The 15,580-nt window shown below is 41.8% G+C and overlaps 2 protein-coding genes across 4 annotated transcripts; one reads left to right on the forward strand and one right to left on the reverse strand.

Annotated features, from left to right (window-relative positions):
• Nucleotides 1-14: 14 nt before the first annotated feature.
• acbd5a (acyl-CoA binding domain containing 5a) lies at nt 15-7,262 on the forward strand. 2 transcript variants are annotated; one of them, XM_065948954.1, is made up of 14 exons: nt 15-118; nt 391-522; nt 921-1,041; nt 1,727-1,799; nt 1,895-2,012; nt 2,122-2,154; nt 2,916-3,149; nt 3,625-3,807; nt 4,128-4,222; nt 4,332-4,557; nt 4,665-4,867; nt 5,450-5,509; nt 5,606-5,715; nt 5,814-7,262. In XM_065948954.1, the coding sequence occupies exons 2-14, from the start codon at nt 426-428 to the stop codon at nt 5,824-5,826; spliced, it is 1,566 nt and encodes a 521-aa protein (XP_065805026.1). In that variant the 5' UTR covers nt 15-118; nt 391-425; the 3' UTR covers nt 5,827-7,262. The 2 variants fall into 2 exon arrangements, with proteins under 2 accessions (XP_065805026.1, XP_020489327.3); XM_020633671.3 differs by lacking the exon at nt 2,122-2,154.
• A 739-nt stretch (nt 7,263-8,001) lies between these two features.
• Nucleotides 8,002-15,138, reverse strand: mastl (microtubule associated serine/threonine kinase-like). Of its 2 annotated transcripts, XM_020633659.3 has the most exons (13): nt 14,882-15,138; nt 14,652-14,789; nt 14,114-14,253; nt 13,912-14,000; nt 13,356-13,462; nt 13,096-13,255; nt 12,812-12,960; nt 11,316-12,326; nt 10,952-11,093; nt 10,787-10,801; nt 9,451-9,564; nt 9,139-9,240; nt 8,002-8,905 (listed from the first exon to the last, which is right to left on the reverse strand). In XM_020633659.3, the coding sequence occupies exons 1-13, from the start codon at nt 15,035-15,037 to the stop codon at nt 8,748-8,750; spliced, it is 2,481 nt and encodes an 826-aa protein (XP_020489315.3). In that variant the 5' UTR covers nt 15,038-15,138; the 3' UTR covers nt 8,002-8,747. The 2 variants fall into 2 exon arrangements, with proteins under 2 accessions (XP_020489315.3, XP_065805169.1); XM_065949097.1 differs by lacking the exon at nt 10,787-10,801.
• Nucleotides 15,139-15,580: the final 442 nt, after the last annotated feature.

A 15,580-nucleotide genomic window follows, 5' to 3' on the forward strand; every position in this document is an offset into this window, starting at 1 on the left:
GGTGGAAAAACTACAATTCCCATAATGCAGCCGTGACTAGCTTCATCATTATTGTTCATGGCGTCTGGTCGGGGGCTAAAGACAGGTCGCATTGTGACAAACAGATAGACCTCTCACGGTGAGTTGATTTGTTTTTGAATGTTTACATCGTGTGTAGATGTTATGCAACACACATATCTGTTTATTTAGAGTGTGTGTCGCACATTGGAGAGTGTGTCCTACATACACAAACGACTCAACCTCCTCCTACTGGTCACCATATCATACATTAAACAGTAACTTGTAAGTTTAGCTGGTCGCAGTGGGATTGAAAAGTGTCACGTAGAAGAAGACAGAGGGGGTTGGTGTGTTGTGTCATCTTGTAATGTTGTGTTTACGTGCTGTCTGCAGGTTTGTGTGTTGTTGACAAGTCTCAGTGTGACACAATGGAGGTCCAGAGTGTAACAGGGGAAGAAGAGAGTCGTCTGATCCAGCTGAGGTTCGATGCCGCCGTCAAAGTGATCAAGAGTTTACCTCCAGATGGTGAGTGTCATTCAGGCCACTTTAACCATTTCACCTGTTCAGGTGTCCAAACGGAACTGTGTCAGACTTCTTTTTTTGGAGGCAGGTGCAGGTGGAACAGCTTGGTCTGCCCTGGATCTTATCCCCGGACTTAAAAAGGCTTAATCCACTTTACCAAGCAGCAGTGTGTACACACAAGCCAGCTCCCCCCCCTCCCCCCTCCTCCCCCTGTCAGCAGCGTGCAACTTAATGCACAGTAACAGGGGCTGTCACTTTTTCTTTTTTTTTTTTTAAAAGTCTGTCTTGTCTCAGAGCCTTCACAGATAAGATGTGTGCAAGGTTGAAAACAATATTCTACCTTGAACATTTTGAAGTGCTAAGAAATCTTCTCCCCCGCCCCGTGTGCGTTTCTTTCTCAGGTCCCTTTCAGCCCTCCAATGACATGATGCTGAAGTTCTACAGTTACTACAAACAAGCCACTGTGGGAGCGTGCAGTATACCGCGGCCTGGCTTCTGGGATGCAGTTGGCAAAGCGAAATGGTAAAACTACCCGCCCCCTTGTCCCCCCCCCGCCGCCCTCCCCGCCCTCCTCAATTTATACAGTATTCTTGTACAGTTATGTTTTTGTTTTGTTTTTTGAGTTCACTATTTGTCCTCTTTGGTTATGTCACTTTGAAGAACAGTTTCCCCTTGAGGGTAAAGCGGACCAGCAAAAGTCTTCAAGGCTTGTCGAGAGATGTGACTGTGCATAAACCATGGCACGACTAAAATCACAACAGTATTTGACTTGTGCACATTGCACAACATGTTCACTTGTTGTCCACTTTGACCCCACTCTGCAAAGCAAAATGAAGCAGAATCTTCTCCAACCCCCATCCCCCCCCCTTTGTGGTCTCAAGTTGTGTGAGGTGATCTCCGGTCTCTACTTGGAATGTAACCTCTTTGGCGTCTCTCATGGTCGCAGATAAAGAAAACAGTCCAGGAATCATAAAAAGAAGTCGTTTTTTGGAAACGGCTCTAGTTACTCATAAACGTTTGACCCACAGCTCACAGAGAATACGTCGGCCTTGATTGAACCGGGATGTTGACAGGAGGTGGAAATTGGCGCAGATGTATTTGAAAAAAAAAAAAAAAAGTTGATGATAGGAATTCTTCAACCCTTAGCAGGACTTTCCCCCCCTACATGAATGATTTATTGAGCCGTTTTTTTATTTTGTCTTCTCAGGGATGCGTGGAGTTCTCTTGGAGATATGTCAAAAGAAGAAGCAATGACGGCCTACGTTGATGAAATGAAGCTGGTAGGTGTTCTCAGCTCTCAGAATAACAGGTTTATTACACATGAACACTACCTGTATGTATTTGTGATAAACACCACTATTGTACCTACATGTAGATCCTGGAGGGGATGCCCATGACGGTCGAGGTGGAGGAGCTCCTGCGCGTGCTCGGCCCGTTCTATGAGCTGATTGACGAGAAGAAGAAGATCTCACAGATATCTGACCTGAGCACAGGTTGGTTTGAGTCACCAGGTGTGACTCTCAGTCTTTGTTTGGGAGGTGAAAAAAAGGGAGCATGCAGAGCTTAATCTCTTTATGATTTGCCTCTTTGTCTGATGCTCAGCCCGTTTGACAATGTTTGCTAGGCAACTGGAAGGCAAGTACACCAACGTGTAAATATTAGATTCTTGTGTGTATAGTATAGTATAGTCGTGTGTTGGCCTGGTGTTGTGTGTTGGCGGTAACCAGCTATGAGGACATCGAGGTCTGGACCGCAGTCTTTTTTTTTTTTCAAAAACAAGACAGCAATCTTTTTTTACTTTTACTTTTTTTTTAATTTTATTTATGAAGCACTAGATGGCTTTTACTTTGAAAATATTTATACAGAAATGCAATTTTGAAGTCGCGGTGGCCGCCTTAACAACATGCACCCACCGCGAGGTTGTTGGGGGGGAAAAAAACTGCTCGTGATTACTTTACAAACAGGAAGTAAATGTGTGTGAGTTGTCGTTGTAGTTTAGCTTAGATTGCTTTTGAAGGCATGAATTTTGCGTGCCCGGAAATGCCTTGAATAGGAAACATTAATATTCAAAATTCTGGACCTCACTATTTTCTAAACCCTGGTTACAGCCCTGGTTGTAGCTTAGATACCTTTAGCGCTTATTAGACGTGTTGATGAAGTTGAGGTTTGCACTTTAAAGGTTTCTTTACCATCAGAAATCAACATTTTGATTGATTCAGATAGACTAAGGTGTTTGGAGTTATCGTGCCTGTACATTAGATAAGTGAGTCATCCCTTTTTTAGTGAAGTCTGTGCCTCTAAACCCTTATGCAAAACTGTTTAATTTTCTGAAATGATACCATAAACACTGATGGAGTCCGCTGCTGTCATTGCAACAAATATCTCTTGTTGCTCAGGCTTCGGTACGATGCTGAATTCAATGCCATCAAAGAGCGTCACAAAAAGCATCATCAGGACCATGGAAATGAACGGCACCCTGCCGACTCGCCCTGCAAGACTCAAATCAAAGGAAGTGAGGGAGAGGTCGGAGGATGAGGCTCAAGAGGAGGAAGGTGAAGAAGAAGAAGAGGAAGAGGACGAAGAAGAAGACGAAGAAGAAGAGGAAGTTGCAATAAGGGAGGTCAGAAAAGGTGAAGAAAATAACAGATGTGTCCTGACATTTTAAAACAGGAGGAAAAACAAAACTTAAAGCACCAGTAAGGAGTTTCTAACTGCTTATGTAACAGACTGACATGAATACGGATGCCTCTTTATGACCCACTAAAGCAGTGAAGTATTTCTGTGCAGTTAATTTAATGCCTGATATCACTCCTGGGGCGTAGGGGTCAGATGAACTGATTTACAGCACGCTGCTCAAGTAGCCTTTTTCACATTTTACATGGCAAACATTCACAAAAGGTGGTATATGTAAAAACTGTTCAAAGAAAGCAGATCAGATTTTTGTTTTTGTGTTAAAGGAAAGCCCTACTTATGCATGTACAGGACACAATAAGCGTAGAGATTAGAGTTAACTGTGTGTACACAGTGATGCCAAATACAACACACACCTGTCGCTTTAACTTCACCGAGTTTTCCTTTTTTTTTTTTCTACAATTTTGATTCCAGACAAGAAATCAGCAGCGTCGCAGCCAAAGAAGAAAGGTGCAGCGAGGAGACACAAAGCACCCCTGTCCAACGGTAAAGTGGCCAACGGGGGCGCCCATCTAACAAATGGGAGTCATTCCAGGACCGCTCTGAGCACTGACGAGTCGCAGGAGGGTGAACCTGTACTCAACGGTCACCACGCGGGTAAGGGGACGCAACGTTTCACGCTTTTTCTCGACTCCAAAGAAGGGGCGCCTGCGTGCGAGTGCACCTTGTGATCAGTTAATCTGCTAAACTGTGTTTCCCAGAGCTGCAAGCAATGTTTCAGACGCTGAATCTTAACACATCCGTCGCTCCTGGAGAAGTTTGAATGCACTTAATTAAAAGCTTTGTGAGAAGAGAACACACACACAGCCTCAAAGTTTAGGGAGAGCTTTCTTCCTCCGTCTAAGTGCAGAATGGTTCAGTCGAGTTTTTACGATGCATCGCTGAGCTTCTTCTTTCTGATTTTCACCTGATCTCAGATCCGGGTTTAGATGTGTCCGGCCCCGGTCACCTTGCCAGTGACTCAGACAGTGAAGTCTACTGTGACTCTGTGGACCAGTTCGGCCAGGAGGAGGCAAGTTACCAACTCGTAATCATCTTTTACAGTAGATTGGTTGTAGCGCTCGGTCCCACAATGAGGTCTTGTTTCATCCTAATGTGTGCATTGCGGGCCTCGTCTGCAGAACTCGGAGCATAACCGCTCTCTGGACGAGCTGGATGAAGAGGAGAGCCACATCCTGACACCGCTGGACGAGCCGGAGGTGACGAGGGAGCTCCAGGAGGAGACTCACGATCCGCCTCAGGTCGTCAGGTGTGGAGGAGAAGACGGAGACAACAGCGGAACAATATCACAGAGACAGATGCTGAATGCGGGCATGCCCGACAGCTCTTTGGTCAGAAGAGGAAAGGGTAAGACAGTCCTGATAAAGACTCTTTCAAAAAAAAAAATTATAAGCAGTTTACTGGATGATGGAAAAAGTCTCATACTTTAAAGTGTTTTTTTTTTCTTCTAAAAGGCTCCAGGTCTCCAGGTCTGGGCTCTGGCTCTCTGGTGCCCATGTACAGCAGCGGAGACGGGGATGGGAGCCGAAGAGGCGGAGCGGTGACGCCCGTAGGGAGCCTGAACGAGCAGATAGTGGTGGCGCTGGCTCGACTGCAGGAGGACATGCAGAGCGTCCTGGAGAGGCTTCACACCCTGGAGGCTCTGACTGCCAGCCAGGTCAGACAAGTCTGTTCGCTCACTCCTAAGTTTCAGGGAGAAGAATTACCGGTACATGGGAGGGGGATTTATTTATTTTTTCACCCACTTAGTAAAAGGTGACAGAGCAAAGAGAAATCTAAATCTCTACAGAAAGGTATCAGGGTTGACTGAGCGGCCGTGATTGGACGTTTTAGTAGGCCACTGGTTTGATTCAGACATAACAATACAAAGATCACAGAGCTGCATGGATTCTTCAAACAGAAGAAAATGATCAACAAAACCTGTATAATACATTTTTCAGTCATTTCTCAAACAAAAAGAAAAAGTCAGACATGCTTGTTTGAGCTTCTTACATGTTTTATTCTCATATCAGTCCAACAAACTCAACACGGTGGTTAGACAATTAAGTGTAAAAATTGTGCTGAGTTCTCATTTCAGGGTGTAGTCAGAGCTTTTCAGTCGAGGAGATAAGAGGTTTGCACTTTGAGACTATAAACAACACGTTTCAGTTCACCTCTGAAACTATCAGATACTCTCTTTTTCATTTGAGCAAAATTTATTGACTTTTTTTTAATTTTGTTTATTTTATTCTTCATGCAGGCGAGATCGATGTCCCTGTCTCCAACGTATGCCCCTCCCCCAGTGAACAAGAAGAGACAGGTAACCACTTTAGAAGACGTTTCTTCCTCTCAGTTTATCTTTTATGAGGTTTATCAGTCAAAATAATGTTGTGATGTTTATCCTCTCGTTGCCTAGAAACCATCCTGGTGGCCTTTTGACATTTCTCCGACCAGTTTGGCCTTTGCTGTCATATGGCCTTTCGTTGTTCAGTGGCTAATTCGCCTATACCTGCAGAGGAGGAGAAGGTAATCTTTTTATGGGAAAAAAAAAAAAATCAACTTGAACTTGAAACGTTGTAATGGCAAAACTCAATTTAACCCCTTAATGTCTGCTTCTCTCACAGAAGAATCAACTGAACCTCCGTATTGGCATAGATGACGAAGATGAGTCATCATAATGTCTTTGGTTTGGGTTTCTTATGGCTGAAACCCCCCCACCCCCACCCCCCCTCCCCGCTTCAAACCACAGCCCAGTAATTTGCTTTGCACTATGAAGAAGGCGTCTAAAGTAATCAACGAGCGGGAGGATATCTCTGGAGTGTGTCGTACTGTGGACGTGGAATCAAATAGAAACATGAATGTACGGGCTTGCAGCCTTTGGTTATACAACCTTTTCTTTAAGATGGTACCACTGTTAGAGGAAAAGGTTTTTTCGCTGTAAGAAATGCTTTGGTGATGCGAGGGGAAAAACGTACAGATGGGAAGTTGTCAGCGTGTTTTAGAAAACCAAGAAACGGTAGCTTCTCAAATGATTCCCATAACTAAGGCTTTGTTGCACAAAGAAGGGCCCGAAACGTTTAATTTTTTTTTTGGAGCGTAGCGCTTGATGTGGTTTGACGTTTTCACAATTCACTGTCATTGGTTGCCCAGGTGATGCTGCTAAAAAAAAAAAAAAAATGAAATGTTGTAATAACTGTAGTTTGGATTGAATGTAATATATTGATAAGTTGCGATTCTTTAAAATTCTGAGAATAAGTTAATATTTATTGCTTTTAGGAACAGTTTTGATGAAGGCATAGCTGGCCAGATTTCTGCTGTATAAATGAGGTTTATGTTTAAAGCGAGCGCTAAATGTTGTGAATTTAAGTTAGAGCAGGTTTCTCGTCATATCTGTGTGTGCTTTACTTGAACGTGGTCCGAGTCTCCACTTCGTTGTTATCCGAATAGAAGAAGTGCCTCGACATCACAAGGTACATCATCCATACTGTAGGTGGCATTAGAAGGTTTTTTTTTTTTACATTCACATACTGTAGCAGAACTGTTCCAGTGCCGGACCAAATTAACATCCATTGTACCATTTAGTGAACCATGAGGAAGTGAGAATCTCGTGACGACCTGATTTTCCGCTCAGCTGTGTGATCATTAACGCTCTTGTCATCGTCTGTGTTGTTTACGCTGTTTTTCTATATTGTATAATTTTGACGTGTGACGTAATATGTTTGTAAGAATATTGTTGAAATATTTTTGTGTGTGAGTGAGCGATAGTAATCATGAGATGTTAACACGTAAAGCAGTGCGATCTACATGAATTGTAACTATAGATGTACAGTTCAGATTATAATGCAGTATTTTAATTGCATTCCCATTAATGAATATAGAATATTATATCATATTTACAAAAGGTCTGCTTCTGCAATAGCACTAATTTGCCAGAGCCATTATGTTTTATTAAAAAAAAATAAAAAGTATAACTTTCTACTGAAACATACTAAGGCTTCGTCTCCCTCTCTGCCTGTGGTAGAGAGGAGTTCGCATGTGATAATCCAAGCCTCAAATAAAGTTTTCATAAAGCATTTCAACCTGTGTGCTTCATTAAAACAAATCATTCAACAGTTTTGGAAAGTACGTCTGTAGAGAGGCGAAGCTCCGCATTTGGTCCGACCTTTGAGGAAGTAGAATCTTGGTTTCGCTTCTTCATGTCTTGAACACACTGACGCTGTGGCGATGAACGGGGCCTCGGAGAAGTATGTTCAAATAGGCAGCATGTGAAACGCTAATTTGGGGCCATTATTTAAAAAAATATATATATATATGGTGGACTTCCTGTTTGGTTTTGTTAGCACAAAACAAAGGAGTGGCCAATGCCGTGGCATATGCCGCAACACGAGTGGCATATGCCGGTCTGGTCCACTCGTGCATATGCTATTCTCGTTCACTCGTGTCGGTCTGGTCCACTCGTGCCGCAGCATATGACAGTCTGGTCAGTAAGTTCTAAGAAGTTAAACGTTCCTTAATATAAAAAATCCCATAACTTCATGAAAATGTCCACGTAACTTCTTCAGTTTTTCTATTCCGTGACAATTTCCGAACATTTTCATGGAAATTCTCAGCAGTTCTAAGTTTACTTTCCTTCTTTACTCACTGAATATCATAGTAGTTCAATCACCTGACGTTTTTAAAGTCCTGCCTTAAAAAAATAATACCCAGGACATCTCCCTTGATCGGGGCTCTGCGCAGCCAGTCCCTTCCCTCCCCACTACAACACCAATACTGTGAGATTTGATTATATACCATTAAAAGGCACAACATACATCAGGTTACAAACTGATTTTTATTTGTTTTTCACTTTTTTCTTAGAATAAACAAGATAAAAATCACACAAGCAGTGAGGAGCACTTATCTTTAAAAAAAAAAAACTAGTAGTGTGGAAAATAGACATCGAAGTTACAAATAGAAATGACATAAAAGCATCCAAACCCAGACCAGTTTCAATACCAAGTACCTACTGTTGTCTTAAAACAATGACACAAAATATTACGAACAAGACTTACATATAAAATACATGAATGAATATATTAGCATGTTTTAGTTCAGCAGTATTGTAGTCCTTAAGAGTGCCACATGTACATGAACATAGAACATATTTATTTAGTCTTTAACCAGTATAACACCATAACAACACAGAAATCAAACCTATTATGAGCTAAAGCAGCAGTGGTAGAAACGACCTGGCTAAGGACGTAGAGTAAGAGACTTATAATACGGTAGTAGTCCGATTTAAAAGATGTACTGCAAACCTAACTACTGTAACAAATCGGTCAACAGATTCAGCTTCATTCTGGCTCTTATGACACGTGATTGCACAACAGGTAAAACATTTTTTTAAAACTGTTACAACACTGAAGAGAAAATCGATACAAATCCACAGACTCCACACATTTTAAGTTGTGTTAAAGATCTGATTTGGAAGATTTATCAACAAGTATGATATTCTAATTTTTACCAAAAATGTGTTGTTGACAAGTGCTTTTCCGATAAAACTGCTGATGCTCGCAGCTCTACAGACTAAAGCCAGACACGGCGATGTGCTGAGCGTTGTTTCTCGCATCAAAGTACGAGGTGTCGGTTTCGTCCTCTGGCTGAGGTATGAAAGCCATCGGCAGGTTCTGCAGGTTGTCCCAGTCCAAGCCTTTGAACAGCGGGTGACACTTGAGCTCTGGGGGATGTTCAGACAAAAATGATTAAAATGCACACAACAAGTGTCCTACAGTTAGACGCACTTCATTAGGTGATCTACTGAATACAGCTCCTTGAAAAAGGCCAAATCTTTGATTAATGACCGGGGAAATTAAAGGAAATGTTTGCAGAAATATCAAGGTAACATTTGATAGAAGATAAAGATTTCTTAGAACCATCAGAGAGAAAGCATATTTAAAAAGTGACCCTCACCCTTAAGTCCCGCTCGTTTGGTCATGTCCATAGTCAGGAGGATCTCAATGCCATTTCTTGCATTTGCAGACAGTTCCTCGTCCTCCTCGGGCCAGGGGATATCTGAACGGAACAGCAGCATGTCATGAGCATTATCTGTTATTCAACTTCAAATGCAGAAAGATGGAGATGAGAGCTAGAGCTACTTTGAGGTTTTTTTTTAGCAGGTTGTTAAACAGAGGGGCGCCAAAATCAGCCCGGCTCTGAAGTTACCCATTGAAGCTTTGACATTCACATGAACATAATTCAGCATCTTAAAGGAAACAAACCAACCTCTGTTGAGAATATTCTGGAAGACCAGGTGAGGCGTCTCGTCGTTGAAAGGCGGCACACCGGTGAGGAACTCGAAAAGGCACACACCCAGCGCCCACCAATCCACCATGTAGTCTGGATGGGAGGGAAGAAAAGAAGTCACATTTCATTCAGCTGCTGGGTCCAAACACAGCCCCCCCCCCCCCCCTCCCCCCTCTTTGATTACTGTTAGAGTGCTCTTTTGTACTGTGGTGGCAGAAGCAGGGGCTGTGTTAGACTGAGGAGGGAGGAATTTATTCACACAAAAAACAACCAATAACTGAAGAGATTTTTTTAAAGGGATTAAATCACTACAGAAGCTTTAATCAGAAAAAAATAGCTTCATGTTATGACTCAAAATTCAATATTATCCAGAGTCTAGATCTGTAGTTTTTGAGAAGAAATTTGGTTTTCAATAGATGCAGAGTTGAAATTACAACGATCAAAACCATCTAGTAAAATGATTTGACAGGAAATGAACACAGAATCTTTCATGTCACACACTGACTGTTCATGCAGGGCTGGCTCTAGCCATTTAGGCGCCATAGGTGAGATTAAGGATCTGAATACTCTAACAGTGAGTGCGTGGTAAAGTGAGCCAGAGAGAGAGAGAGAGAGAGAGAGAGAGAGGAGAGACAGGGCGAGGCTGAATCCAGCGTTGCTGAGGGAGAGGAGCAGGGAAGTTGACAATCCAGTAGTTGGTTTACATTCAAAATATTCAGGGCTCACACCGGCGCCCCTGAAGCCTGGCGTCCTAGGCCACTGTCTGTATTGCCCATGTCTATAGCCAGCCCTGTGTTCATGAACCCAAACAGCAATGATCATGCTAATAGCTAGCATTGTGCAGCAGACAGGAAATACTGCCATCAGCTTGTTTACATCTGAATCCATTTCATAATGTCAAATCAATAAGATATTATCAGATGACTCTTTGCATTCAGATTGCTAAATGTCAGAAATAAAGCCATGGCTTCCCAAAACGTACAGATGTATAGAGCAGAAAAAACACATGTGTCCAGTTAAAAGCACATCAGCCTTCACAAATCTGATTTCCAAACCTTAAACAATGGTGTTAGTTAAATGTTAAGAGATGATCCCATTTGTTCCAGCTGCTGAATCACACATTTTAAATAGGCTTCCCCATTCCCTCTGATCAGGCCCACAGTTTATTCACCACCAATCCAAGGGGCAGAACCAGAACCAGCAGGGAAAGGAAGGATGGGAGAAGGATCAGCTCATTTCCTCTGGCACATTAGCAGGCTGGGTGAACATGCAAGCGCACTTGCAGAAATGGTAATATATATCAACATAAACTTACCACACTGATAACTTTCTGAAACCCAAAGAAGATACCCGTCACAAGGACTACAGTGTCAGGAATCCAGTGCAATAACATATGACTGTAGGTCATACAGGGGGAACAGGGGGGGGGGGGAGACAGCCATTGTGTTGTTGCTTTGGATTGTGAATTTGTTTTTCTTACCGTGTGGTTTCCTCAAAAGAAGCTCTGGGGCCAAATAGTCAGGGGTTCCCAGAATGGTTGCGCCCTCAACAGGCAGTGCACCCCTTCTCACACTCTTTGGGGTCCTGAACGGGGTGTGAGAGGTCGACATGGGCTGAGGAGTCTGAAAAGAAAAGGGAAATACAAAAATAAAAAAATGTTTTGATTACTTTAGACATTCTCCAATAAAACACCCCTTCAATAATTAAACTATCCTGTCGACAACTCCCCCCCCCCTCAATTATGAGAAAAGTCCACCCTCTCTGTCTTTTGCCTGCTCCACTTTTCAGAGAATTTGTGCTTTTTAAGGACACATCCCCCCCCCCCCCCCCTTCTGTAAACTCACCTGAAATAGAGAGCTGCTGGAGTTTGGTCTCCTCTGCACTGGCGTTGCATTCCCAGATGCAGAGTGATAAGAAGCCGTGGTGGACACATCCATAGCGTCGAAAGAACCCATGCTAAGTCGGGACATGTTGGAGCGGTTAATAGAGCTACAGTAGCTGCGGAAAGCCACAACATTTCGTGGTTTGAGAAACGAGGGACACTGGGCCGCACCGGACAGATCAGGAGGGAGCCGGTTAAGAAAGGCACGCTGAGATTCACCTCTCTGACCCAGGTTAACCAGTTTCGGTGTTCCAAGAGCAACAGAAGATGTAGCATGGTAGAGTGAATCAATGATGGAAGAGTCCGTGTTTTCATCTCGCTCCTCAAATGACGCTGAAGTCTGGTTGGCTGAACCCTTGTGTGGCATTAGAGATGCGTGGCTGTCAACGGTAAGAGACGTTTCATGCATGGAGCTATCGGAGTCGAGGCTCAGGCTCCTGCAGACGTCACTGTTCCCAGTAAGCGGGGATGTGAAACTCGAGTGGGACAAGTCTTTGGCTCCGTCTTCAAACACGTCCTCTGGCGGCTCCTCCAGGTCACAAAAGAGACTTTTTGCCACATTGATGGGACTGGAGCGTTTGGGAACCCAGTCTCCGGCTTGCTCGACCCGCTCCGTGGAAGCTACGAACTCATCGATTTGGATGGTGGAAAATGTTCCGGTCAGGCCACTGTGCAGCCGTGCAGCGTCCTGTGGAATCTCAAAGCATCTCTGATAATTTGAATTACTCTTTTTAGCTTGGATCTCCAACGGCTCAGGACTTTTCTCAACATCAGAAAATGTTCTCTTTACGGAAAGTGCTGATGGGAATAAATGATCCTGGTTGGTGTTGTGGGGCTTCTTTTCTTCAAGATGGCCTGTGTTGGTCTTATTGGACGGATTGCCGGTGACAGACATGGCTGGTCTGGTGGATGCAGAGGTTTGTTCCACCCTTTTGGACTCAGAATGATGCCTCGCCTTCTTTTCATTTTCCTTCTGAAATGTAAAAATAAAGAAAATTATGAGGAAAAGAACAACTAGGGGATAAGATCAGAAGTGGTTGAAGGCATATTCCATTATTAGAATAGAAAGTAAACCAATCAATCCTTTGTCAATAGTTTCCCTTTACGCCTTCATCTGTTGTAGGTCATTATCATAGACGGTATATACAAATGGACAGCATGCCTCAGCCTCCTTCTGTTGAACCAGATGAAGCCAGAATATCCCAGAGATGAGCACTGCCATATTGTGAATTTTATAAAAGGGTCTGTGCAGTATCATCATGACATCATACAGCTTCCACATTTCACCACAGAGGCATTTATACAGAAGAGGCTATTTATATATGTCACATATTATTCACAAATATCTGACTCTTAATGACATTTGGGGTAACACTTTTGTTCGGAAAGACCTAACTAATCAAAATAAACTCCGAACACGACAGATTCCATTGAGTAAGAGGCTTTAAAATGACCTACCTCTTCACACTCCCACAGTGGACTGATTCCACCCTCGGTGTCCGTGGTGCTTCCTGCACTCATAGTCTCAAACCTCCTTCTTGTCTTCATTAGAGTAGGAGTCAGGTTTTTAGTCAGGTTTTGAGAATTAAACACAATGCTGTTACATGCTAGGAAGACAGAGAAAACAAAACAGTAAGTATATTTGACACACGGCAAAATATCACCAGGAAAATACTCCATGCACTGGCAGTTTAATAATGATTTAACGCTGTTGCAGTGATTCCACAAGGTTAATCACATACCCCGTTTCCAAGGGTAGCGAGTTGGAGAGGACAGCTGATCTTTTGTCCTCATTAACGGAGAACCAAAGGAGTTGCTTTTCGGCTTGATTTTGTCACAAGACATGGGACTTGACACAGCAGATGCACTGCAGTGACGCTTGCCTTCTCCTGCAGGCGTATTCTGTGTTGAAAATACAGTCATTATTATTTAAGAACAATACTGTGAGTAAATATTTATGAAGACATTTCTCTATATGCAAAAATGATATACAGCCACTTACAAATCCAAGGGAGGTGATCAAGGAGAGGACTTGACCCGGGGTGCGGAAGTAATCTTTTTTTGGTTTAGCCAAGGATGGAGTCGTGAGGATATCTGTAAGACTCAGCTCTGATAGAGAGCAAAGAGATATTATAAAATAAAACTGGGCTCTAGTCACCTCTTAATATTTTTAATTTAATTCAATTTATTTATTTATTTTACTTTAAATGCACTTGTCTATTGTATAGCAAATTACCAATATGTTTGCAGAAGTTGTTAGTCAATCAAGGAAAAAGGATTGAAAAAGGATGTGAAGGCTGCCATATGTGTGGTTATATGCATGTAAGTTTATGTCTATCTAATGTAGGTATGAAGGAAAGGGTGTGTGTATATATGCATGGATATGGATGTGTAGTTGTTTGGTAAAATGACATGGATTTCATGAGAAAATGGACATGTGTAACTGAAAAGCATCTCCTGAAGTTGTATGTTTTATCTGTGTACTAAATTAAAATATATTTAAAAAAATTATAAACTTTATAGAAGTGGTTTAAGTTTGACCCTGATAAAGTTCATACCTCTGTCAAGCTTGACTTTAGAGAGTCCAAAGTCTGTAAGCTTTATGTGTCCTTCGTTGGATAAAAGCATGTTGTCTGGCTTCAAGTCCCTTAAAAAAAAAAAAAACTTCAAGTTAATATAAGGTTGACAAAGAATTTCCACCAAATACTCAAATTAGTCAGAGTTAAATACATTTCAGGACTTAAACAGAAACAGTCGTACCTGTGAATTATACCATGACGATGAAGGTAATCCAAAGCAAGAGCCACCTCTGAAATGTATTTCACAGACATATCCTGGTCAAAATATCCATAAATGTGAAGCAGAGATTTGACGTCCCCACCGATGAGATACTCCATAACCTGTTAGCAACATGAAATAGAATAGAATAGAATAGAATAGAATAGAATAGAATTACTTTATTGATCCCAAACTGGGAAATTGTGGCGTTACAGCAGCAGGTTATCAAACACACAATATGAGTAAAAAACACAATGTTAGCAAATCTAAACATAATATAATATTAAATACAAAGTAAATAAGCACTAAAAATATCAAAACTAAGAATGTGAATATAAACAACCAGGATTTAACTTAGCATTATAGTCTTAAATAGGAAGATTAAATGTAAATGTGCAAAAACAGAGTCGTAAATGGTTGTAAATTAAATATGAAAATAAATGTATATATATATATAGATTTAACAACTTTAACAGTGTTTTTAGTGCAGGTCATCATTATTTTGTGTCTTGTGTGTTACCAGGTAGATCTTGGTGGATGTCTGCAGGGAGTAGAAGAGGTGAACAATGAAGGGACTTTTGCTTAAAGCCAGTGCATCTCTTTCTGCTTTCATTTGGCCCGTCATGTTTTTATCAACCATGTCGGCTTTTTTCATCACCTAAAGAGAGAAACACAACATTAACTTCATTTTTCATGTAATATATGTCGCATTTAATGGTTTGAAGCGGTCAAAGGCAGAACCCAGCTCACCTTAATTGCATATAATCGCGCATTGCATTTCTTCCGTGCCAGGTACACCTTCCCAAAAGCTCCTCGACTGATGGGCTTCAAAATGATAAAGTCCTCGATGGAAGGCGCTTTGGGAACCTCCACTGATTTACAGCCGTGCTTTTCATCCGCGTCCATGTTACTTGTTTAAGTTTTTAACAGCCGACTGGCAGTTTCATCGCAGAACAACAATCCTGGGTTTGTTTTGAAATTTTGAATTCCACTGCTTGTTCGCGGGGTCCTCGTGACGCGCCGTTTAGGTGTCCCAAGCGATTGCCTGTGTGGAAAAAAGCTTTGACGTTTCTTGTTGTATGCTGTAATTATGAGTAAATTACTTGTGTAATCCATTTAACTGTATCGTTAATTTGCAGTTTGTCAAAAATAAAACGCGAAATAAACTGTATTCGCAATTTTGTAGTTTTAGTTTTGATCAGGCAGTAAGGAAAATCATGACGAGTAAGTATAAAAATGTCTTTATGTGGGGTAAAGATAAACTTTATTAATCCCCCGTGGGGGAAATCTGTGCATTACAGCAGCTCCAGAAAAACAGGGGACGGGAATATAATTATTAAAAATAAAAATGGAAGTTAAAATCAAATCAAACACATTTACATCAGTTAAATAAAAAAATACAATAATGTAAAATTACACAGTAAATGTGTTATTTTCCTTAGAACACTT

The sequence above is a fragment of the Labrus bergylta genome, chromosome 20, assembly GCF_963930695.1.
Source record: "Labrus bergylta chromosome 20, fLabBer1.1, whole genome shotgun sequence".
Taxonomy (NCBI): domain Eukaryota; kingdom Metazoa; phylum Chordata; class Actinopteri; order Labriformes; family Labridae; genus Labrus; species Labrus bergylta.